This window comes from Geotrypetes seraphini, chromosome 5, assembly GCF_902459505.1.
Source record: "Geotrypetes seraphini chromosome 5, aGeoSer1.1, whole genome shotgun sequence".
Lineage (NCBI taxonomy): Eukaryota > Metazoa > Chordata > Amphibia > Gymnophiona > Dermophiidae > Geotrypetes > Geotrypetes seraphini.
In genome coordinates this window covers 245,239,792-245,265,910 of record NC_047088.1, presented here as the reverse complement: position 1 = coordinate 245,265,910, position 26,119 = coordinate 245,239,792, and the positions used below count along the sequence as shown (strand labels likewise).

The 26,119-nt window shown below is 42.7% G+C and overlaps 1 protein-coding gene across 7 annotated transcripts in view; it reads right to left on the bottom strand.

The window, feature by feature from the left end:
* Positions 1–26,119, bottom strand: part of SNX4 (sorting nexin 4) — a 167,484-nt gene that overhangs the window by 92,888 nt on the left and 48,477 nt on the right. For all 7 annotated transcript variants that reach the window (XM_033946750.1, XM_033946749.1, XM_033946751.1 and 4 more), the window contains one exon: positions 13,416–13,463. In XM_033946750.1, coding sequence (XP_033802641.1) covers positions 13,416–13,463 — 48 coding nt within the window. The remainder of the gene's footprint in view (positions 1–13,415; positions 13,464–26,119) is intronic.

The window sequence follows — 26,119 nt, the reverse complement described above, 5'->3', positions numbered from 1 at the left end:
GATTCTTAGAGACAACTCAGATAGCGGGATATATGAAGAACTAGGGCATCAAATGTGTGGGAGTTGTCAAATGTGCACCCTAATGGAGTGCACTAGGATATTTAAGAATCCAAAAGATAACAAAGAATACACTCTAAACCATAAATCCAATTGTAAAACGCAGGGTGTTGTATATATATTGAGGTGCCCCTGTGAGCTTATTTACGTGGGACAAACTTCACGTAAATTCAATATCCGTTTGACTGAACATAAAAGTAATATCAAGAACCACAACATGGGTGCCCCACTGGCCAAACACTGTATTGAGATGAAACATAGTTTTGACTCCTTACGGGCGGTCATTATAGAAATAGTCAGACCTGACATAAGAGGAGGTAATTTTCGTCAGATTTTAGCACAACATGAGCAACGATGGATCAGTCGTCTGCAGACCCTGTACCCAAGCGGCTTGAATAAACAAATGGAGTGGCAACATTTTTACTGAGTTACCCATTAGATTCCTTAGTATATTATCCTTTTTGAATTGTTTCCCATAAAAGGTTGCAGAATATATGGGGAGTGTTAGCACCTTTGGGGGTGTTTTTTGTTATCTGTATCTTTAATGAAATGTGATATCTGCACTGACGTCAGTACGCTGTTAAAACTCTTTAAAATGAGGCTGTCGCCATTTTGTCTATTGTTTGGAGACTGTTGTTGGATTTGCACAACATAGTAAGTAAGAACTTCTTCAATATATAATCCTGAATATGATAAGAAATATCCTTTACTGATTTTGTATTTTATTTTCAGAAGCTTGTTTCATAAGTTGGCCCTGAGGCAGTGGTTTTGAACAATACTCCACGAAACGCTGGCCACGTTGGCAAGATTTGAAACATAGCGCTGAATGCAAATGATATGAATACTAATACAAAGCTAAGTAATTTCTTTGAAAAATACTAATGACATTACTGTAACTGAGAATGTTAAAACATAGGCTTGCAACGTTGAATTAGTACATCATATATAGAAGATTGCAAAATTATATTTAAAAAATTTTTTTAGGTAGTGACCTTTTTAGATTAAGTTATTGATAAAAAGAAAAAAAGAAGAAAAAATAATATAAAGGGTTTAGAATAAGTAATTTAATGACTGGAATATGGCCAATGATTGGAGCTAAGGAGCTGGAAAACTACGCGGATCTTTGGGGTCAGTGTCTATGACTTGCATAGGCTCCGTGACTGAGGCCTTTCCAGTAATAGCTATATAGTGTATTGTGTATGCACTTTTTCACTAAAGTGGGAAATTGTTGGTCTTTATTATTTATAGTATTTTCCCACTAAGGGAGTTTAGTGTAGTATAGTAAGATTTTAGACATATTAGAAGAGTACACAAAGGAAATCGCTTTATTGTAACTGTTATGATGTATTCATATGTCACGTGAGATAGTAGCTTTGAGAAGCACATGAAATATGTAAACAAATGAGTTATCTTGCTATAATCATCACTGTAAATGCATGATGAAATTATAACCTTGTAGAGCATTAGCTAAGTAATTAGTGGAGCTAAGATTCTCAATAAAAGGAGGAGAGACCATCCATTTAGGTCGCCTCATCCCGATCTGAGCCTTGTGTGAAAGCATCATTCCTACAAGCCTTCTTCTGGACTGACTCCATCTTTTTATATCTTTTTGAAGGTGTGGTCTTCAGAATTGTACACAATATTCTAAATGAGGTATCACCAGAGTCTTATACAGGGGCATCAATACCTCCTTTTTCCTACTGGCCATACTTTTCCCTTTGTACCCTACCATCCTTATAGCTTTCGCCATCACCTTTTCAACCCTTTTGGCCACCTTAAAATCATCATATACAATCACACCCACGTCCTGCTCTTCTATTGTGCACATAAGTTCTTCAACCCCTACACTGTACTGTTCCCTCGGGTTTTTGCAACCCAAATGCATGGCCTTGTATTTCTTAGCATTACATTTTAGTTGTCAAATTTCAGACCATTTTTCAAGCTTTGCTAGGTCTTTCTTCATGTTATTCACACCATTTAGGGTGTCTACTCTATTGTAGATTTTGGTATCATCCACAAAGAGGCAAATCTTACCTGACAGCCCTTCAGCAATATCACTTATAAAAATGTTAAAAACATGCCCGAGAACCAGACCTTGAGGCACACCACTGGTAACACCCCTTTCCTCAGAGCGATCTCCATTGATCACTACCCTCTGTGGCCTTCCACTCAACCAGATCCTGACCCAGCCTATCACTTTGGGGTCCATCCCAAAAGCACTTGGTTTATTTATTAGACATCTGTGTGGAACACTGTCAAAGGTTTTTCTAAAATCTAAATCTAAATCCACCACATCTAGTGCACTCCCTCTATCCACCAGATTCCAAAAACTTCACCATTCTGGTTTAAAAGTGTTTCCTTTAATGTGCTTACCACAGAAGTCAGACTTACTGACCTATAAGTCCCTACTTTTTCCTTAATTCTACTTTTATGGAGAGGGACCACACCTTTCTCCAGTTCTCTGGTACCAATCCTGACTTTATAGAAGCATTGGAAAGGTTAGTCAACAGAGCCACTATAACTTCTCTAAGTTCCTTCAGCACCCTAAGATGTACACCATCCAACCCCATCTCTCTGACTACCTTTAATTTAGCTAGCTCCTCACGAATACAACCCTCTGAAAATCGATCAGAGTCTATCACTACTCCACCTCTATTCACGTGAACACAGAACAGAAATACTTGTTAAGCAATTCAGCCTTTTCTTTATCAGCTTATACATATTTCTTCCCTTCACCTTTGAGTCTCACAATGCCATTTTTGCACTTCTTCCTAACACCAATATATCTAAAAAAAATGTCTTGTCTCCTCGTTTTATTGTCAGCTATTTTTTCTTCCATTTGTATCTTTGCTTTCCTGACTACTCAACCAGCCTCTCTTAACTTTTCCAGATATTTTTGCCTGTCTTCCTCTTTCTGCGATCTCTTGTAATTTATGAAAGCTAACCTCTTATTTCTTACCTTTCAGCTACTATCCCTGGATGGCTTACAATTTAAGTTTTGTACCTTAGGCAAGGTTAAAGGGAGTATCAAGTAGGATTCAGAACCTGGCATTCCTGGTTCACAGCATGCTGCTCTAATTACTTGGTAATAGAAAGCAGGACAAACAGATTGTACTGAATGGTTTGCTGAACTGGTAACACAAGGATACAGAACATGCACTTTTGGTCACTGGTTCAAGCCAACATCTGAAAACGCAAAAATCAGACTAGTAACTGTCAAAAGTTCAAAGCCTTTTCTTTTTTCCAAAGGTTTATAAGGTATCCCTTCACTAGATTCAATGCAGATCAGCAAAGTCAACATGTGTATTTATTGTTCAGACCAGGAATTTTTCAAAGAAAACATTCCTTTATAATATTTACATTCAGAGTGACTGTAGAAATCTATTTATTTTGTTTTTGAGATATATTAATCACATTTATGAAAAGATTCACTCAAAGTGGCATACAGCAGTTGCAGCCTTACATAAAACTTACAATCTATAACAATAATAACATGACCAAATAAAAGTATAAATACAACCAGAGAAACATGGGGACAACAGATTGAACCACAGAAACAGGAGTAACATTATATAATATAAAAAAATATATACACATTGATCATACAGTAGATCATATAACAGAAATATTATACATGTCAGCAGAATATAAATGATACCATAATAGGCAGAATGGAAAGAACATTCATACAACACAAATGATATGATGAACCATAAAGTAACAGATATTTCATATTTTATTGACATTATAATCACTGTAATAGGCAGCCGGGGGGAGGGAGAGTTGAGACATGCAGACAGACAAACCAAATAGGATAGTCATTGGGATAAATAGATGGGTAGCTAAATTGAAAGCAAATTATATGTACAGTTGAATAAGATAGGAGGAACTGGCCTTAAATTACAGGAAGGGCAACAAGCTAGTCCAGATGCGAAGTGAATTGATAGTCCAGTGTTTCTTCAATGCAAGGCACAGGACCAATGGCAATCTCTAGAGCAATTCTCATGGTCTTTCTGGGTTTTTGTTTTCTGCATTTCTTCCCAAGCTCGTGACAAAATAGGAAATGGAGTGGGGAGTGGGGGGGGGAAGGAGAGAAGATCTGCACATTTGAATAAGGCATTTCCCATCAGAAGAAGGGCAATCATTTAGAAATGTTGATTTCCTTGAGAACACCTCTAATGAAAAGTCTGAACTTCTGAAGATGTCTTGGAAGTGATGGATGTCACTAACACATGCTGGTCAGTAGTGCTGCAGTCCTTCAAAGGAAGATAGTTGATGACTCTTCTTCAGCTCACCTAGATCCAAAGTGTTCCCAACTTACAAATTAATTAAGACCACTGGGATATTCAATTGCCACACGTATTAAAGGCTTGGGAGAACAGCTAGATTTTGTTAATTTTTATGTACGTCTTGGGATTAGTATAAAAGGTCACAATCCATGCTCAAAAGTTTAGGACCACCCCTATTTTATCTAACATTGCAAACATAAATCCCCAATAAGCCCTGTCAAAGGATTTTTCAGCATCATCACCTAGAATTATCATAGGGGGGTCTGTGTATCATGAGCTGCCCAAATTACAACAAATTGTAAGCATCCGGTTAACATTATCAAGGGTATGTCATCCCAGCACAAATTCCACCTGATTAATTAGACCAAGCAGTAGGAGAGTCAATCTATTTACCAGTATCTTAGCTAATATTTTCAAGTTGCCGTTTATTAATGTTATATGACGACAGGATCTGCAGCAAATAGTATAAGGTGTTTTTAGGACATGTATGCTGGACCCGTAAGTAGAGGGGAGAGGGGGTGAGAAGGAAACCCAGGCCAAAAAGGGGGGTGAGAAGGAAGAGATGCTTGATTGTAGAAAGAGAGAGAGAAAGATTCCAGACCATGAGAAGTAGGGAAGGTATTCAGGATGCAAGCAAGAGATGGAGGGTGGAGTGAGGGGACATGGATGCTGGACCAGCAAGTGGAAGTGGGGGGATGGTAGAGAGGAAGAGAGAGTGACCAAGACCAGGAGAAGGGAAAGGAGGAAGAGATTCTTAGCCAATACAGAGAGAGAGATATGCCAGACTTTGGGAGCCAAGGAGGGGATTTAGGGTGCAAGTGAGAGAGGGGTGGGATTTAGAGGGAGACAGAACTGCAATTGGAGTGAGAGAGGGAACTGAGGAGGCTGGAACCTGAGAAAGGTAAAGGCAGGAACGAATTTCAGGCCTAAGGATAGAGGGAGACAGAACTGCAATTGGAGTGAGAGAGGGAACAATAAATAGAAAACATATCAAGCAGAATGAACCTACCCGTTCTTATGTACGGCATAAGTTGTGGAAACAACACTGTTCCATCAACCAACAAACAGGAAACAGAAGTAGAGATCTAGAATACAAATGCCCCCCAAAAATACAGAAAAGATAGATAAGATCCCCAATCCCCCGTTCTCTTGACACCAAGCACTCCCCACACATACAAACAGTCGCTCATCCCCCTCCCCCAAAACTCCACACATGCTACCCCATACAACAGCCGCACCCCCACACACTCGTCCCAGGAGATTCAACAGGGCAAAGTGCTCAGGAGGGAGTCAAAAGTCAAAAACCTCCCCATGGAAGCCACCCCTAAAAATCAGCAGTTATGGTACATCAGAGGATGACAGAAAATGCTCCCACAGGGCACAATAAGCTTTCTACACCTCCTTAGTTCTGGTAGAGTAGTAGCAAAGCTCAAAAGGAGCTAGGGCCCGCATCCAAACAGTCCACAGCTGGTATGTAGGAGACTCTGAAGAGGCCCAGTATTGCAGAATGATTTTTTGCCCAACAGAATCGCGTGAAGGATGAACTTGTTGGATTCAAAAGGCAGGCCTTGCTGAGTAAGATCTTGCACATTCCCCAGCAAAAGGGCCTTAGGATTCCAGTCAAAGGAGTGCTGAAGTGTAAAGATAAGGCGTTGATGCACAGCGGTCCAGAGAGACAGTTTGGGGCATTCAAAGAAGGAGTCTAGGAAAGAGCCAGGGAGTCGTTGACATTTGAGGCAGGAATTGTCCGACCAGTCCCATAATGCAGCCTTTGGAGCGGGAGATGCATGCCCTATGCAGAAGTTTGAACTGTGTTTCCTGCAAAGATGTCACTTTCACAAATTGGTAAACATTTTGAAAAAAAATTTGCATATCAGTAGGCTTGTGCGTCCAGGCTCTCCCGAAATTCCTCCATAAACGTTTGAATCTTGCTCAGCTTATCATCCATAACAGCCGTGAGGGACCGCGTGAGTTCCTGAATTGCCGCATCCTGCAGAGTAAACATCGGGACCTCGTGCAACTCCACCATTTTGAACTCCACGGGTTTGTGCTTATCCTTAACGCCCCGCTGAGGTTTAGAAGTCATAACGAGATAATATAGCCTCGAAGAAGGGTCCAACGATCCACCTCACCCGGTGCAAGCAGCAGGAATAGTTTGAGGAATGTTGAGGTTTGATTTGGTTGACAATAAAAGAATTGGAGGTTGGGTGCCCCGGAACTGCAGAGAGGCACGTCCGCTCAAAGCTCTAGCATCACATGACCCCTCAGAACCCTTTTTAAAAATCAGTGTAACATTGAACACCCTCCAATCTTCAGGTACTAGAGACAATTTTAACAACAGGTTACAGATCACTAACAGCAGATCAGCAATTTCATGTTTGAGTTCTTTCCCTAGGATGTATACCATCCGGTCCAGTTATTTATCACTCTTTAACTTGTCAATTTGGCTAGTACATCTTCCAGGTTCACCGAGATTTCTTTCAATTCCTCCACCTTTGAAAAATATTTCCAGTTCACGTAGATTTCTTACATCTTTTTTCGTAAAGGCTGAAGCAAAGAATTCATTGTCTCTCCGCCCTGTAGTACAGCTCTTTAATACCTTCCATATGAAATATCTAATACCAATTTCTTTTGAGTTAGTTTAGAGTTGTGACAAACCTACGGCAGTTGTAATATATATTGCATTTTAAACATATACTGCTTTTGTTTGAAGAGAAACTAACATTTTTGAATTTTTTGACATGTTATTTTACTTTAAATAGTTTTGGTTGTCCTAGCAGGGAGAGAGAAATTCCACCAGACAATTTTAAAAGCCATTTCTATATCTGAGACTAAAATTCTTTAACGCGGGGGGGCGCTGTGGAGCCCGACTAGGATGGTCGTGGGTTAGATCAGCTCCAGCAGCCCTACCTACTATTTTCCTCTTCTGAGCTATATTACTGCTTTTTCAATTATTATTTTCAGCAGAATTTATTCTTTATATGATGGCTTCAGCAAAGGTTGGAAAACGTCACAAGCCTGAGCCCTTGTCACCTGCCAAATCTACCCAGGACAAATCTGACAAGCCAGAGGCTCCCTCCATGCTTGACTTATGGGAGGCAATTCGCTCACTACAAGATATTATGACTGACACGAAAGATGCCTTAACTGAGATGAAAGACGAACTCAGCACTATACACTCTGATATTTCAGGCTTCAAAACTAAGCTTGCTGATTTGGAAATCAAGTCTGCCACTGCCGATGCCAATATCAAGGCCCTGCAGACACATGTAAAGCGCTCTCTCCTCATCGAGCGGGAACTTGAAGACGCGAGCAACCGCTCGCGCCGGAACAATGTGCGGCTGCTTGGAGTGCCGGAAAATCGGGAGGGCACTAATATACTGGCTTTCCTTGAAACATTCATCCCTTCTCTCCTAAACATTAATTTTACCAAAGACTTTGAGATCGAGAGAGCCCACCGCACACCTTCAACTCGGCAGCAGCGTGATCAGCGCCCTCGACCGATTATACTCAAAATTCTCCGGTACCAGCAGGTGCTGGAAATCATGCAAAAAGCCCGCACACTCGCTCCTATTACCTTCGAGGGACACAAGATACTTTTCCTGCCAGACCTTCACAAGAACACAGTGAAATCAAGACAACAACTTCTGGCTCTTCGTCCTCAACTAAAGAAGATGGGTGCTCGTTTTGGAATTTACTACCCTGCCAGAATGAGAGTCACATACCTTAATCAAACACGCGACTTCACCGATCCGGAACTACTGGCGTCTTTCATTGAAGAAAAATCTCCAACCTCAATAGATGCAGTGTGACTGTGACTGCTCTAAATCATTCATGCACTGACTTACCAGCCTTGCCTGCTCGTCCCTCGTGGGCTCCCAGGACTCCATTTTCCTTCCGTTGGACATTTCAGCCTGTACTTCCTGCTTACTTGCTTGCCTGCATGAAATGTTTGCTGTGACTCATATAATTCTGTTCTCTGTTCTCTCCGATACACCCGATCTGTCTTTCTACTTTAATGCCTTTCTCTCTCTTCTCCCACCCCCTTTATCTTTCTTCCTCGCCACCATTTTGCCTTCTGTGCTCCTCTTTCTTTCTGCACACGTGGAACCAGCTGCACAACTTGTTTCCTACCCGGTTCCTCTGACTTTTCTTTCAGACGCATTACCGCTGCTTTCCTCTCCTTGCTAGATGACTCACTGCTTTATATAACTGATCTTTCCTTGCTACTGGCCTTTAACTGCTGTGTTTACTCAGCTTATCTCTCCCTTCACGGTCCACTGAGCTTCAATTAGGCTCTCATGTTTCCTTTACTGATTGCCTCTTCAGTATCAATTAACCTCCATGACTCATAGCCCTCTCTCTTTTAAATTCTTATTTCCAATTGCCTCTTTCTAGTCCTTTTCTTGGCTAATGGAATTTTATTATGACTACCCATATAATATCTCTCCCTTCTCTTTTTCTGCTGAGAATTTTTATTTTTTTTTTTACATATGCTTATTCATACTCTTACAATGCTAATTTGATTCATTACTCTTTTTCCTGTTCTCAGATGATGGTTGCTAACAGTTCTGAATTAGGCTGCTGTGTTTGCTATCTGACCTCGGCCGCCTGGCTTGACTTTCTAGTTACCCCAACTTGTTGGCTGCGTTTGTAGCCTATCTCATTGACATTTGTTTTAAGTGCCTCCATTTTACCTGTTTGCTGTGTATGCACTATTCACCTGATTGGTTTTTGTCCTTTTTTCTTTTATCAAGGTGTACCTTCTCAGTGTATAATGCCTTACATCCCTCACTATCTGATTATTGTTGCCTGACTGAATATGTCATGAATCCAGCTCATATTTATCCATGCCTTTAACCTTTACTTCTCTCAATGTCAAGGGTCTAAACAATTGCATTAAAAAACGCAAAATTATTTCTTATTTACAGGACGTTAATTCGGACATTGTTTTTTTACAGGAAACGCATCTTTCAGAATCTGATTCCCACAAACTTACCCTGAAAGGTTATTCACCACCATTATGCTCACCTGCACTCAATGGGAAAAATGGAGTCATAACTTTCATACGTCAAAACCCAGCCATTTCCATTGATTTTAGCTCTCATGACATGAATGGTCGTTGGGTCAGTACTCTGCTTACCATCTCGCAACAACCAGTTCGCATCATTAATATATATGCTCCTAACACGGACCAACCAGATTTCTTTACCAATTTGGCTACCCACATCCTTCAAAGCCCTAATACTCCTATTATTTTAGGGGGGGACTTTAATCTCATCCTAGATGTAGATAAGGATAGGAAGTCCCATGCAACATATAAAAAGACCCGATCCTGGTTCACTCTACATGATATCATTTCACAGTTACAACTCATTGATCCGTGGAGACTCCACCATCCTGATGCTGACCGTTATACCTTTTTCTCTGCTCCCCACTCCACCTATTCTCGCATTGACTACTTTCTTGCTAGTTCCTCCCTGGTTGACCATCTCTCCTCCTCTACCATTGGAGATATTGCCATTTCGGACCACGCTGCCATCTCCTTGACTTGCAATCATTTTTCTCTCTCGCCCAAATCCAGACAATGGAGATTCAATTCCTCTCTACTTATGGAACCTGACTTTGTCACCACTGTCAATGATGCCATAAATGAATTCTTTGTCTTCAATTCACCTGACCAAACCTCTTGGCCTAATACATGGGACACCTTTAAGGCTTACATACGGGGAGTCATCATCCAATATTCCTCTCATCTCCACTCTGTCAGGAAAAAACGAATCAAAGATCTGGAACAACGTATTCACGTTGCAGAATCTACATATACATCTGATTTATCTAATATCACTGCCCTAACGGATCTCCGAAAACTTCGTTTCGAATATAATTCCTTACTCAGTACTGCAGCAGCTAGATCAGTATTTGTTCAAGCATCTACATATCACGCGGAAAATAACAAGACCGGCCATTTGCTTGCGAATCTTCTAAATAAATCTTCTAACCAAACTTCTATCCCTTCGATCAAAGACCCCTCCGGTGCTCTTCTTACTGGGACATCTGCTGTATCGTCTCAGTTTCTCTCATTTTACCAAACACTATATTCTTCTGACTCCTCTTATTCGGCTACCTCTACGGACTCTTTTCTAGCATTGCAACATCCGACGGTCTCCTTATCTGACTTACCTCTTCTTGATAAAACATTCACAGCACAGGAACTCTTGGAAGCAATTACTTCTCTAGCTCCCAAGAAATCCCCAGGACCGGATGGACTGACTGCCGAATTCTATAAAGCTTTTCATCAGACATTATTACCCCACATGCTTGCTTTCTTTCACCATCTCTGTGCTCAAGGGACTGCTACGGGCTCCTTCACTGAAGCCACGCTGATTGTTTTCCCGAAACCGGGAAAGGACCCACAGGACGTTAAGAACTACCGTCCTATCTCCCTCATCAATGTCGATGCCAAGATTTTTGCCAAAATCCTGGCCTCTCGTATGCAATCTGTTCTTTCCTATTTAATTAGTCCGGACCAATCCGGATTCTTACACAATCGCTACTCATCTAATAACACTCGTTTATTTTCTCATATTCTTCACCATACAGACTCCAATCCAGATAGACTTCTGATTATGGCATTAGATGCTGAAAAAGCCTTCGACCGTGTTGAATGGCCCTTCCTTTTTCACACGCTTTCATGGTTCGGCTTTCCCGAAACATTCATTCGCATGATCAAAACCCTATACTCCCACCCTCAAACCAAAATTTTGATTAATGGACATTTAACTTCTTCCTTTTCGCCTTCGAGGGGTACCAGACAGGGATGCCCACTTTCACCTCTCCTTTTTAATCTCGTACTTGAACCTCTTCTTATTGCCATCCGGAATGATTCTTCTATTAAGGGATTCCATCATGACTCTTTCTCTGTTAAACTTTCTGCTTATGCAGATGATATCCTACTCTATGTCACGCCGGAATCTTTGCCCTCGGTCCTATCCCAAATCCACCGCTACTCCGCTATCTCCGGTTACAAGCTAAATATTTCTAAGTCTGAAATTATGCCACTAAACTGTATTGACGTGCAGACAGTGGTCACAGGACAGGGATTTCTTTGGTCTCCCCAAAAAATAAAATATCTCGGAATCTTCTTTGGTCCTTCCCTAGACTCCACTATACAATTTAATACCGAACATCTTATTTCAACCACCCTCACCTGTACTCGCAAGTGGTCTCCGCTCAATCTGACATGGTTTGGTCGTCTTTCTACTATTAAGATGATGATCGTTCCTAAAATCAATTATGTTCTCAGCATGCTCCCCATACTCCTTCCTCATGCTGTTTACGCCCGCATTGAGAAACTCCTTGTGGACTTTCTCTGGCAGGGAAAACAACCTAGAATTGCGCTTAAAAAATTGAAATCTCCCCGTGAATGGGGAGGTGTTAATTTTCCCTGCTTTAGAGGTTATCACATGGCCTTCTTGATGACTCAGGGCTCTCTTTGGCAAGATTCTAATCCGATCTCAGTCAATCCTAATTGGTTGCAACTCGAAATGACTTTGACGGATCCATCTTCTCTTAAGCATGCCCCTTGTATGTCTCTCACTGCTTCTATTAAAGCTAACCCCATTATCAAGAGTACATGGTCAGCGATTTGTTATGTGGACTCCATCTCTTCTCATAAATGGGCAGAATCTTCGTTAGCTCCCGTCTGGAATAATCCTCGTATCACAATCAATAAGGAGATGGTGGCGTGGAAGAGGTGGCAACAACAGGGGATTTGGTATGTTCATCATCTCCTCCAGAATGACCACTGGCTTTCCTTTTCCGATCTTATGGTCAAATTCCACATTCCTCAATCTCAATACTTTCTCTGGATACAACTTCATCATAGTCTCAAATCTGCCTTTCCATCTCCTATCTCCCTTGCTGTTCCTCCTGACTTACCTAACTTATTTCTTTCCTATCCTACCATGAAAGGTCAGACATCTAAATGGTATAAATATATCCAATCTCACACCACCACACCTCCCCATGATACCATAGCGAAATGGAATGTTTCATTACACACTCCATTCACTGAACATTCGTGGCTACTCATGTGGCCCAAACTTCTGAAGTCACTTCGTTCAGCCTCACACATACAAACAGCGATATTCTTATACCACAGGGCCTTTTGGACCCCGGATAAGTCAGCCAAAATAAATCGGTCTTATGATGGTTGTTGCTGGACCTGTAAATCCCCTGATGGCTCTTTACTCCATATGCTTTACACATGTACACATGTCTCATCTTTTTGGTCTAATGTGTGGTCTACAATTGCCCGCATCTTTCATATCACCGATACTTTTTCCTTTGACTTATTGTTTAATGGCTCTTCGATCCTATCCTCCCCTTTATCCATCACTCATGAACGCCTGTTAATTATACTTTTATTCACTGCTCTCTCCACCATCCTGCACAATTGGAAGGATACCACTAAACTACATGTCAATATATGGTGGAACTCGATATGTCTCCTTGTGAAATATGAATGTCATTTTGCTGAACGCAATAACTCCATGATCTCTTATACAAAAACTTGGTCCCCTCTGCTTGAATATTGCAAATCAGTCTCATGAATACTGAATATTGTTACTCAGATTCTTGACTTTAATATTCATTTCTCTATTATATGTTTTTGCCTCACCCTTAGTCTTCTGAATTCAGGCACTTATCAGAATTAACCATGTTCTAATACATTTTATATATATATATATCATATTCTTTTATTTTAGATTGGACATGTCCTTCTGATTTTTCTGGTACATTATTTGAGCATTTCACCTACTGTTTTTGTTTTTCTTTTCTTTAATACCCCTTTCTTGAACTAATGTCATCACATCTTTATTTTGTTATGCATTTCATAATCTGTGATCATTATTCCTTTGTGGATGCACTTCACACTTGTTAATGATATTGTTATAATGTGCTCCTTGTTGGAGCACTCACATTGTTGGCTTTGTATTTTTACTCTACTTATAAAATCAATAAAACACTTTGAACAAAAAAAAAATTCTTTAACGCACTCATTACCTTTAGTTGAAACCCAGTCTCACAAACAGCTTCCTTCCATCCACTTTCCTAGAAATGCAAGAATAGAATATAATTGATTAGGAATATGACTATACAATAAAGTTAAATAAATATACAAAAAACCATTTAAGAAATCAAAAAGGACTGAAGGCTCAAGACTAAAGTGATACTTAATTTAAATATAATTGAAAGTTATATTAGGGACAAGCCTCAGATAGTGGAGTATATCTTCCCATACTGGGATATCTTTAAGAGAAAGAAAACATCTTTCTCCAACTCCTATAACATCACTGGCTTGGTCCCACCTCCCTACCAGATTAATTAATTACCAATAATTAAATTACTTCCTATAATTCATCTATCTTATTTTCAAATTTTATTTCATCCTTATTTAATATCTATTTAATAATAATTTATTATATAAAAAATTTCAATTCTATGAGTTTACGAGTGCACCGGTTTGCGAGTGTTTTGCAAGACAAGCAAAACATTCGCAAAATCGGCGGCTCGGAAACCAAGCGCGCCTCGATTTGCGAGCACCCCCCACTAACCGGCACCCTCCCCCCCACGATCCGGCACCCCCCTGCCGCCATCGGGCACCCCCCCCCGCCATGACCTGAGGTCCCCCAACCCACCCGAACCCTCTTCTTACTTCAGTGTAGCCTCTGCACTGACACCGGCACCAGCATGTCCTGCTGGTGTCCGAAGATCTGCTTCCTGTGCTGGGCCTTGAGCATGTGCGCATGCTCAAGGCCTGAGAGTTCACGTTCTCAAGGCCCAGCACAGGAAGCAGATCTTCGGGCACCAGCAGGACATGCTGGTGCTGGTGCGGAGGCTACACTGAAGTAAGAAGAGGGTTCGGGTAGGTTGAGGGACCTCAGGTCGCGGCGGGGGGGTGCCTGATGGTGGCGGGGGGTGCCGGTTCGCGGGGGGGCCTTCGGGGAGAGCAATGCCGGTTCTCGTGGGGGGGGGGAGCAGCGCTGCTGGCCTCGGGGGGGTGGAGGGTGGGAACCTATCAAAGCGAGTTTCCATTATTTCCTATGGGGAAACTTGCTTTGATAAACGAGCATTTTGGATTACGAGCATGCTCCTGGAACGGATTATGCTCGTAATCCAAGGTACCACTGTATATGGTATGGGATTCATATTTCTCTAAAAGTCAACAAGTCAATTTGATACTCGAAACCAACAGAAAAAGTGTACTGTAGATATAGGCCCAGATTCTGTATAGGACGCCCGTCCCAGGGGTCCTATACAGAATCGGGCCAACACCCGCCCAAAGTTAACCCGATTCTGTAACAGACGTCCATGTTGCAGACGCTAGTTACAGAATCGGGTGCCCAACTCCTCCTGCCAGACCCCCCAACGGCCCTCCCCCTAAGATCACCGGCAAGAGGGTACCAAACCCCTCCTGCTGGACCCCCCCAATGGCCCCCCTCCGAAAAGTTCTGGCAGGAGGGTGCCCAACTCCTCTTGCTGGACCCCCCTCCCCAACGGCCCCCCTAATATCGCTGGCAGGATGGTACTCAACCCCTCCTGCCAGACCCCCCCAATGGCTCCCCGCTAAAGGTCGCTGGCAGGAGGGTATCCAACTCCTCCTGCAGGACCGCCCAACGGCCCCAAGATCATCGGCAGGAAGGTACCCAACCCCTCCTGTCGGACCCAACGGCCCCTCCTCCGAAGATCGCCGGCAGGAGGGTGCCCAACTCCTCCTGTCGGACTCCCAATGGCCCCCCTAAGATCACTGGCAGGAGGGTACCCACCCCTTCCTGCCGGACCCCCATCCAACGAAACCCCCCACCCTGGAACCCCTCCTTGGGCTTACCTCCAATTTGGCCGAAAGGCTCCTGGCACCGTCCAGCCAGAAGCCCGCCTCCATCCAAATGAGGCAGGCCTGCCCCTCCACTGCCCAAGCCATGCACTGGCTGCCCATTCAAAAACACTGCACCTTCAAGGCCCTGGTCTTCACTTTCAAAACCTTCCATGAAACGATTCCGTACTACATTAAAACTAAACTACAAATCTACTTCCCAAAGAGACCACTGAGGTCCCAAGGAGAAAAACGAATGACCATACCTCCTGGCCACTCTCTCAAAACTGAAACAGCCTGCAAACGCTCCTACTCACAATTCATACCCAAACTTTGGCACACCATCAGATCACTAGATGGACTCTGGAACTTCAGGAAGGCTGTGAAAACTGTCCTCTTTACTAACCCAGCACCTTAAAGTCATTCATCCAGTCAACACATCTATGCCACCTTATCTCACCAGATGCTACTTACTGCATATATTTTATTGTCATTTATGTAAATTATGTCATCTCTGTTTTGTCTGGATTCTTAAGGATGTACTTTGTAACCCGTTTTGGGCTCCTTTTGGGAGGACGGGCTAAAAAATTGAATATATATATATATATATATATATATATATATATATATATATATATATATACACACACACACACACACACAGTGAGGAGCAAAAGTTTGTGAACGCCACTATTCTGTGCAAATTTCAGTGCAAGAAACACTCAGAGGTACAAACAATCCAGGAAACTTTTTTTTAATGAAGTACATACACAAAAATACTATAGTTGTTGATTAGTCCAAAATTTAATACAAATATGCGAAGTTTGTGGCTGTTAAAGCCTTTTTTCTGTATTTTGAGTGTTGTCCTTTGTTGTCAAGTACAGCTTGGATTCGGGCAGGCATCGCATGGCATAGCTACTGGCAGTATTCCGGTGTGATCTGAGTTGTCCACACCTGTTTTATTTTGTTCTCCAGATCTTCTAGTGATGTTGGATGCATGTCAGCCACAGCTCTCTTCATTATCACCCATGCATTCTCGATTTGGATTGAGATCGGGAGAGTTTCCAGGCCATGGAGCTAGTAAATGATATCCAGATGACACTATCCATGCTTTAACTGCTTTAGTTGAATGGCATGGTGCTCCATCATGCTGAAAATGACTGGTACCATGTAAGGACATGAATACTGGTAACTTGCCTTTCAGAACCTGCAGGTAAACTGGTCCCGTTATGGTTGTGTTTCTAGGCATCATCCAGATTCCAGCTCATCCATGTGCTCAAATTGCACCCCAAACCATCACTTTTTCACACTGCTGTATTGTAGGCACCACATATTTTGCATTGTACTTTTGTTTTGTAGGTCTCTAAACCCTCCCAGTGTAATTCTTAAACTGAGTGAAGGTGGCTTCATCACTAAACATCACTTTCTCCCAATCTGCTTCTGTATTTGTTGCAAAACTGAAGACAATCAGCAATGTTCTTGGCAGACAAGGAAGGTTTTTTTTGCTGGACGACATGACTTCAGACCACCATCAAGCAATCTGTGACAAATTGTCCATCTGCTCAGATTCTGAAGGTGAGATGGTAAGCGAGAACTGAGTCGGGTGGCATTGATACGAGGAGATAACTTTGTAGTCATTACAATTTTCCAATTTTTCCAATTTTCCAATCATCCCAGCCGGTTGATGCACGAGGACGACCACTCCATTGCCTGGAACAAAAGGATGAAGTATCTTTCACACATTCAAGCGTAGCATGCACCACTCCAAGTAAAATTTTCAATGATAATGCAATTCTGCGATATGAGAGACCTTCATATCCTAAAGCAGTAAACTGTGTCCGGGTTTCAGGACTGAGTTCTGCTCCTCTTTTTGGCATATTTCTGCAAAAAAAAAAAAACCCCAAACTAAAATATAATTCATTTTAAAAGAAAACACATTTGTATCCAAAAACATCAGAAATCTCAATTAAGATTAGCTGGAAATACAATTACTGTGTTTTCGGTTACAGTTCAGTAATTTAATAATTAATTATTAGAAAAAAAATTAGAGAAATTATTAGTAAATTACCACCAAATATTATTACCGTAGTTAAGTATACAAGCAACACAGGCAACCACCTACAAATGTGAACAGTAATTATTGTAGTATGAATTTTTCAGAAATGCTAGCATCAACACACATACAGTAGATGTAAGATTTAAATCTATTCACCTGTGTTTTGATGGGTTTAGTCCGAATTTCTTCCAAAAACACTGAATTATCACAATGTTTATACAGAAACATTGGAAATCAGGGGAACTGGGTTCAATTTCCACTGCAGCACCCTGTGACCCTGTGCAAGTCACCTAACCCTCAATTGCCCCAGGTAAAAATAAGTTTGATTGTGAGCCAATTAGGGATAAAAAAAAAGTACCTGCATATAATGTATACAGTGTGGCACACATCTTTCATTTATTTTATTTATTTATTTCGATTTATATCCCATTCTGCAGGAGCTCAGAATGGGTTACAGATTGACATTCACAATCAGTTTTAGGACAGACAATCATGACAAGGAGAGGGATACAGTTAGATAAACACAGATCTTATTCTTGAGTCTTGGCATAAGAGGAATATTTGAGGCGACTGATCATTGGTGGCCCAATCAGCAGAAGAGGAAAGTTTTCACTGATCTTCAGAAAGTCATTAGGGAGTCCAGTGACCTTATCTGAGTGGGAAGCTGGTTCCACAACTGGGGGGAGGAAGTGGCTGAAGGAGCGTTTTTGAGCAGTGTTCGTCTGGAGGGATCTCTCCACGGAAATGCTGAGTCTTAGCTGTGTTTCGGAGCGAAGGGGGCAGTTGAGGGTGTATGGCTGTATCTTGGATACAATGTAGGCTGAATTTTTGTGGTGGAATCTCTTGTTGGCCATCACTAGGGCCTTGAAGATGCAGCACTTTTCTATTGGTAACCAGCGGACTGCACGAAACGCTGGAGTGATGGAGTCACGGAAACTGAGGTTGTACAAGAGGCGAATGGCTGAGTTCTGAACTTTATGGAGGCGTTTTAGATTTCTTGTGGTGATTCCATTGAATAGGGAGTTGCAGTAGTCTAGCCTAGAAAGTGCGTAGGCATAGAGCAGTTGAGGTAAGGCTGATTCTGGGAGGTAGGGCTTGATCCGACGGAGTTGGCGCAGGTAGTAAAAAGATGTTGCGACCACCTGTGAGATATGGGCGAAGAGAGTCAGATGGCCGTCCAGCGTTATTCCAAAACTGCAGACCTGGTCTTTTGCGATTAGGGGGGTGGATTCCCAGGTTAGTGTCGGGCAGGTGAAAGTAGTGTTCTTTTTCCTGATCCAGAGTAGTTTGGTCTTTGAAGCATTCAGCTGGAGTTTATAGGCTGTCATCCAGTCTTTCATGTCAGATAGACAGTGTTGGAGGTTTGCAAGTTGGGTTGGTCGATGTTCACCTAGTTGGAGCAGTAGTTGAAAGTCATCGGCATAAGAGTGAATCTTAATGTATTTATGCGCAATGTCGATGACTGGCCTGATATATAGGTTGAAGAGGAGAGGGGACAGCAAGGCACCTTGCTGAACATTAACATATACTAGAGAGCAAAATGGCTTGAGTGCATCCTAGTGCATTACAGCCAACAGCACTGAAGAACCTTTCCTATGAGAACAAGTCTGTCTTCATGGTGCCTGGGGCCTCCATGAAGAAAGCCCAAAAAGAGCAAACAACTTGACAAAAATCAAACTCATGATCTACAGGGACAGCTGTGACCCGCACATTCTCCAAGGTCCTTCCAGAACCTCAGAAGGGAAATGCTATCCTGAATAGAACTCAACCACGATGAGAGGAAGGGAGATAAACAGATTGGACCTTCCAAGGTCACAGCAAAAATAACACACTGAAACAAATTACTCCAGGCTGATTTCTGCATCCAAAGCCTCACAAATTCTTGACATTCTGTTATGCTGCCAACAAGAGAACAAAGGCCACCTGGAATACTGCGTCCCACACTGGTCGCCGTACATGAAGGAGGACACAGTAATACTCGAAAGGGTCCAGAGAAGAGCGACTAAAATGGTTAAGGTGTTGGAGGAGTTGTCGTACAGTGAGAGATTAGGTGGAGAAGGGAGGGGCTCTAGTTTACTTCTAAAGTTAATTGCATTATCTTTGGGACATTGCTGTGCAAGGCTGCCCTGTGAACTTCTAAAAGCTAAGTTACTCAGCATTTCATATTCTGCTCTTTTAACTGGTTTTCAGCATTATATCTGCTTAATTTCTCTTCTCCTCCCTGTTTCTTACTAAAAAAAATATAAAAAAGCACAAAAAAATAAATCCTTCTCTTTCCTCTGTTAAATCTTATTTCCTCTTCCTGCATTGTTGTTTAAAATACTGTGTTTTAGGTGGTATAGAGCCTATATTTCTGGTGCCTGTGGCTCAGGGTGACTAAAGTAGGGAAAATCCTGTTATAAATCCTGTGTTTTAGGGTAGCACTGATAGCATCTGCAGTTTTGTTTAAAATACTGTGTTTTAGGTGGTATAGAGCCTATATTTCTGGTGCCTGTGGCACAGGGTGACTAAAGTAGGGAAAATTCTGTTATAAATCCTGTGTTTTAGGGTAGCACTGATAAAACCTGCATTTTTGTTTAAAATACTGTGTTTTAGGTGGTATAGAGCCTATATTTCTGGTGCCTGTGGCTCAGGGTGACTAAAGTAGGGAAAATCCTGTTATAAATCCTGTGTTTTAGGGTAGCACTGATAGAACCTGCAGTTTTGTTTAAAATACTGTGTTTAGGTGGTATAGAGCCTATATTTCTGCCTTACTAGTAGTCTTACTTATAGTCCCACCAACCCCAGGGACCACTATTCATATATAGAGACCCATATAATCAGGACTACTCAAATCAAGTCACTTCACCACCAATCAAGATGACCTTTATTCTATGCAATCACTGTGGTGCTTTAATTCCAAGACATACTATTTGGAGGCTTAAGGCTTGCCCCATCTGTCTTCAACTTGCCAGTATTAAGGAGGAGCTCTGCAAACTTAAACAGGAATTGAATACAATTAAAGCAGCTTCCATCACTCCACAAAATCATACCAACTTACCACCTCTACCTCAAAGAATAAAACAGCCCAAGAATAAATGGGTCACAGTAGGCTCAGGAAGACTGCGACATGTAACACAGAAACATCCACCTTCACTAATATTACCTCTACAGAATTCCTTTGCTCCACTAGTGCACTGCGATACTCAGGAAAACAGAAGGGAGGTGGGACTGGAACCAATGAAGGTAACTCAAGAGAACAAGCGCACCCTAAGTACAAATAAAAAAGCCAAAAACAGAAAACTATTACTGTTGGGGGATTCCATCATCAGAGGCATTAACCTTGGAACACAAGACGAGGAGACCAAAATAGTGAAATGTCTTCCAGGATCCTCAGCTACCAGGAGTTCCAGGCAAATACTGACTATAATTAAGGAAGAAACTAAGGATTTTAACACTGATGTTGTTATCCATCTGGGAACAAATGACCTGGCCAACAACTCCACACTTGCAGCACAGAAAGCTTTTTGGGAGCTTAAGAACATAAGCAGTGCCTCCGCCGGGTCAGACCATAGGTCCATCCTGCCCAGCAGTCCGCTCCCGCAGCGGCCCAAACAGGTCACGACCTGTCTGAATCACCAGAAGGGGCTCCCTTGCCACCTTGGTTTCTCATTGAAGTCCTATCTTCCCATCGAAGTCCTAACCCTCCGGTCTTGCACATGCACGACCTGATTGGGTTTCTATACTTATTACCTGGTTAGCTTTCTATACTTGTGTTACATCCCAGCACCTCTCTCAGTATCCCATGATCCCTTTATCCCTCAGAAATCCGTCCAATCCCTGTTTGAATCCCTGTACCATACTCTGCCTGATCACTTCCTCCGGTAGCGCATTCCAAGTGTCCACGACCCTTTGTGTGAAAAAAAACTTCCTTGCATTTGTTTTGAACCTATCTCCCTTCAGTTTCTCCGAATGCCCCCTCGTACCTGTTGTCCCCTTCAGCCTGAAGAATCTGTCCCTATCCACCCTCTCTATGCCCCTCATGATCTTGAAGGTCTCTATCATATCTCCCCTGAGCCTCCTTTTTTCCAGAGAGAAGAGCCCCAGCCTATCCAACCTCTCGGCGTATGGGCAGTGTTCCAGCCCTCTTACCAGTTTCGTTGCTCTCCTTTGGACTCTCTCAAGTACCGCCATGTCCTTCTTGAGGTACGGCGACCAATATTGAACGCAGTATTCCAGATGTGGACGCACCATCGCTCGTTACAATGGCATGATGACTTCCCGCGTCCTGGTTGTTATGCCCCTCTTTATGATGCCCAGCATCCTGTTGGCTTTTTTCGAGGCTGCTGCGCACTGTGCAGATGGCTTCAGTGATGCATCCACCAGCACACCCAAGTCTCTCTCAAGACTGCTGTCTCCCAACAATGCCCCCCCCAAGTTGTAGTTGAACAACGGGTTCTTTTTCTCTATATGCATGACCTTGCATTTTTCCACGTTAAAGCGCATTTGCCATTTGTTTGCCCAGTCTTCCAGTTTGTCCAGGTCCCTTTGTAGGTCCTCACACTCCTCCCTGGACCTAACTCTGCCGCACAGTTTGGTATCGTCTGCAAATTTTATAACCTTGCACTTTGCCTCCTTTTCCAGGTCATTGATAAATATGTTGAAGAGTAACGGCCCCAGCACCGATCCCTGTGGCACACCGCTCGTGACTCCCCGCCAGTTAGAATATTGTCCCTTTACTCCGACCCTCTGCAGTCTACCCGACAACCAGTGCTCGATCCATCTGTGCACATCCCCTCCCACCCCGTGGTTCCACAGCTTCCTAAGCAGCCTTTCATGTGGCACCTTGTCGAAAGCCTTTTGAAAATCGAGGTAAATGATGTCTATAGGTTCCCCGTTGTCCACCCGACTACTTATTCCCTCGAAGAAGTACAGAAGGTTCGTTAAGCATGACCTTCCCTTACAGAATCCATGCTGGCTTGTTCTCAGTAGGCCATTTCTCTCGATGTGCTCGCAAATACTGTCCTTGATCATAGCTTCCACTATCTTCCCTATAATTGAAGTCAGGCTCACCGGCCTGTAGTTCCCGGGGTCACCCCTCGATCCCTTCTTGAAGATAGGTGTGACATTCGCCAATTTCCAGTCCTCTGGTACCTCTCCAGTTTTCAAGGATAGGTTGCAAACATGTTGGATTGTGCCCGCTATTTCTTGTCTTAGTTCCTTTAGAACCCTTGGGTGGATCCCGTCTGGGCCTGGCGATTTGCCGCATTTTAACCTGTCTATCTGTTTGAGGACATCCTCCTTACTTACCTCTATGTGTTCCAATTTTTCAGCCTGTTCCCCACTCATGAGCTCCTCTGAGTGCGGTATATTAGATGTGTCTTCTCTCGTGAAAACCGACGAGAAGAACGTGTTCAACCTCTCAGCTACCTCTCAGCAACCTCTCAGCTTGGTGAGGGCGTGAAACCTTTTGTAAAGACTTTAGCTTTTTCTGAAATACTGCCTGCATATGGGAAAGGAGAGCAAAGAGTGAAAAACACAGAGGACTTTAATAGATGGCTCAGAGCCTGGTGTCATCAAGAAAGCTTCAGGTACATAGGAGGATGGGGAAATACATGGAAGGACAAGAAGCTATATTGCACTGATGGGCTACATATTACTACAGCAGGAAAAAGAAACCTTGCAGAGAAATTTAGACAATATTTTTCTAGGCATTTAAACTAGAAGGTGGGGGTGGTGTATGTACGAAGGACAATTATAGAGACCACCCCCTGCAAAAGAAAAGATGTGATAGTAGTAAAGGCTGCAACATAAGCAATATCAGCAACTCATTTCTTAGTATTGCAACGGAAAGTGAAACGACACAAAAATCCATACGAAAAAGGAGATTATCGCTGAAAAATAGCTGGAAAGCGATGACCACAAATGCTCGCAGTCTAAACAACAAAGTTCATGATCTGCAAACCCTGATATTAGAGGCAGATCTAGATATTGTTGCTATCACAGAGACATGGTTCAGTGAATCACATGGATGGGATGCAAACATACCGGGATATAATCTTTTTAGGAAGGACAGAGATGGTCATAAAGGTGGAGGAGTAGCTCTCTATGTAAAGATCAATATCCAAGCGACCGAAATGCAAGGGACCTGGGGAAAGGAAGAAGCGATATGGATTGCTCTGAAAAGAGAAGATGGAACTTCTATCTATGTGGGTGTAGTCTACAGACCTCCGACTCAATCGCAGCAAATTGATAAGGATCTGATTGTGGATATCCAAAAGTTTGGAAGGAAAGAGGAGGTTCTGCTGTTGGGAGATTTCAACCTGCCGGATGCGGACTGGAATGTTCCGTCTGCGGAATCGGAAAGAAGTAGGGAGATTGTGGATGCCTTTCAAGAGGCTCTGCTCAGACAAATGGTGACGGAACCCACAAGGGAAAAAGCAATATTGGATCTGGTCCTCACAAATGGAGAGAGTATCTCTAATGTTCGAGTGGGTGCTCACCTGGGTAGTAGCGATCATCAAACGGTTTGGTTTGATATAACGGCTAAAGTGGAGAGCGGCCGCACGATACTTAAAGTCCTAGATTTCAAACGTACGGACTTTAATGCAATGGGAAAGTACCTGAAGAAAGAGCTGTTAGGATGGGAGGACATAAGAGAAGTGGAAAGACAGTGGTCTAAGCTGAAAGGAGCGATAAAAATGGCTACGGACCTTTATGTGAAGAAAATCAATAAAAACAAGAGAAAAAGGAAGCCGATATGGTTCTCCAACCAAGTGGCTGAGAAAATAAAGGCGAAAGAGTTGGCGTTCATGAAATATAAAAAAAACCCAAGAAGAGGAGAGCAGAAAGGACTACAGGGTGAAACTGAAAGAAGCCAAGAGAGAGATACGTTTGGCGAAGGCACAGGCGGAAGAACAAATGGCTAAAAATGTAAAAAAGGGAGATAAAAATTTTTTCAGATATATTAGTGAAAGGAGGAAGATAAAAAATGGAATTGCTAGGCTAAAAGATGCTGGGAACAAATATGTGGAGAGTGATGAGGAGAAAGCAAATGTGCTAAACAAATACTTCTGTTCTGTGTTCACAGAAGAAAATCCTGGAGAAGGACTGAGATTGTCTGGCAAAGTTACACGAGAAAATGGAGTAGATTCTGCGCCGTTCACAGAGGAGGGTGTTTATGAGCAACTTGAAAAACTGAAGGTGGACAAAGCGATGGGACCAGATGGGATCCATCCCAGGATACTAAGGGAGCTCAGAGAGGTTCTAGCGAGTCCTATTAAAGGCTTGTTCAACAAATCTCTGGAGACGGGAGTGATTCCTGGGGATTGGAGGAGAGCGGATGTGGTCCCTATTCATAAAAGTGGTCACAGGGATGAAGCAGGAAACTACAGGCCGGTGAGCCTCACTTCAGTTGTTGGAAAAATAATGGAAGTGTTGCTGAAAGGATAGTGTATTTCCTTGAATCTAATGGGTTACAGGATCCGAGGCAACATGGCTTTACAAAAGGTAAATCATGTCAAACGAACCTGATTGAATTTTTTGATTGGGTGACCAGAGAGCTGGATCGAGGACATATGCTAGATGTAATTTACTTGGATTTCAGCAAAGCCTTTGATACAGTTCCTCATAGGAGGCTGTTGAACAAACTTGAAGGGCTGAAGTTAGGACCCAAAGTGGTGAACTGAATCAGAAACTGGCTGTCGGACAGACGCCAGAGGGTGGTGGTTAATGGAAGTCGCTCGAAGGAAGGAAAGGTGACTAGTGGAGTCCCTCAGGGTTCGGTGCTGGGGCCAATCCTGTTCAATATGTATGTAAGTGACATTGCTGAAGGGTTAGAAGGAAAAGTGTGCCTTTTTGCAGATGATACCAAGATTTGTAACAGAGTAGACACCGAAGAGGGAGTGGAGAATATGAAAAAGGATCTGCAAAAGTTAGAGGAATGGTCTAATGCCTGGCAACTAAAATTCAATGCAAAGAAATGCAGAGTAATGCATTTGGGGATTAATAATAGGAAGGAACCGTATATGCTGGGAGGAGAGAAGCTGATATGCACAGACGGGGAGAGGGACCTTGGGGTGATAGTGTCCGAAGATTTAAAGGCGAAAAAACAGTGTGACAAGGCAGTGGCTGCTGCCAGAAGGATTCTGGGCTGTATAAAGAGAGGCGTAGTCAGTAGAAGGAAGAAGGTGTTGATGCCCCTGTACAGGTCATTGGTGAGGCCCCACTTGGAGTATTGTATTCAGTTTTGGAGACCGTATCTGGCGAAAGACGTAAGAAGACTTGAGGAGGTCCAGAGGAGGGTGACGAAAATGATAGGAGGCTTGCACCAGAAGACGTATGAGGAGAGACTGGAAGCCCTGAATAGGTATACCCTAGAGGAAAGGAGAGACAGGGGAGATATGATTCAAACGTTCAAATACTTAAAGGGTATTAACGTAGAACAAAATCTTTTCCAGAGAAAGGAAAATGGTAAAACCAGAGGACATAATTTGAGGTTGAGGGGTGGTAGATTCAGGGGCAATGTTAGGAAATTCTACTTTACGGAGAGGGTGGTGGATGCCTGGAATGCGCTCCCGAGAGAGGTGGTGGAGAGTAAAACTGTAACTGAGTTCAAAGTAGCGTGGGATGAACACAGAAGATTTAGAATCAGAAAATAATATTAAATATTGAACTAGGCCAGTTACTGGGCAGACTTGCACGGTCTGTGTCTGTGTATGGCCGTTTGGTGGAGGATGGGCAGGAGAGGGCTTCAATGGCTGGGAGGGTGTAGATGGGCTGGAGTAAGTCTTAACAGAGATTTCGGCAGTTGGAACCCAAGCATAGTACCGGGTAAAGCTTTGGATTCTTGCCCAGAAA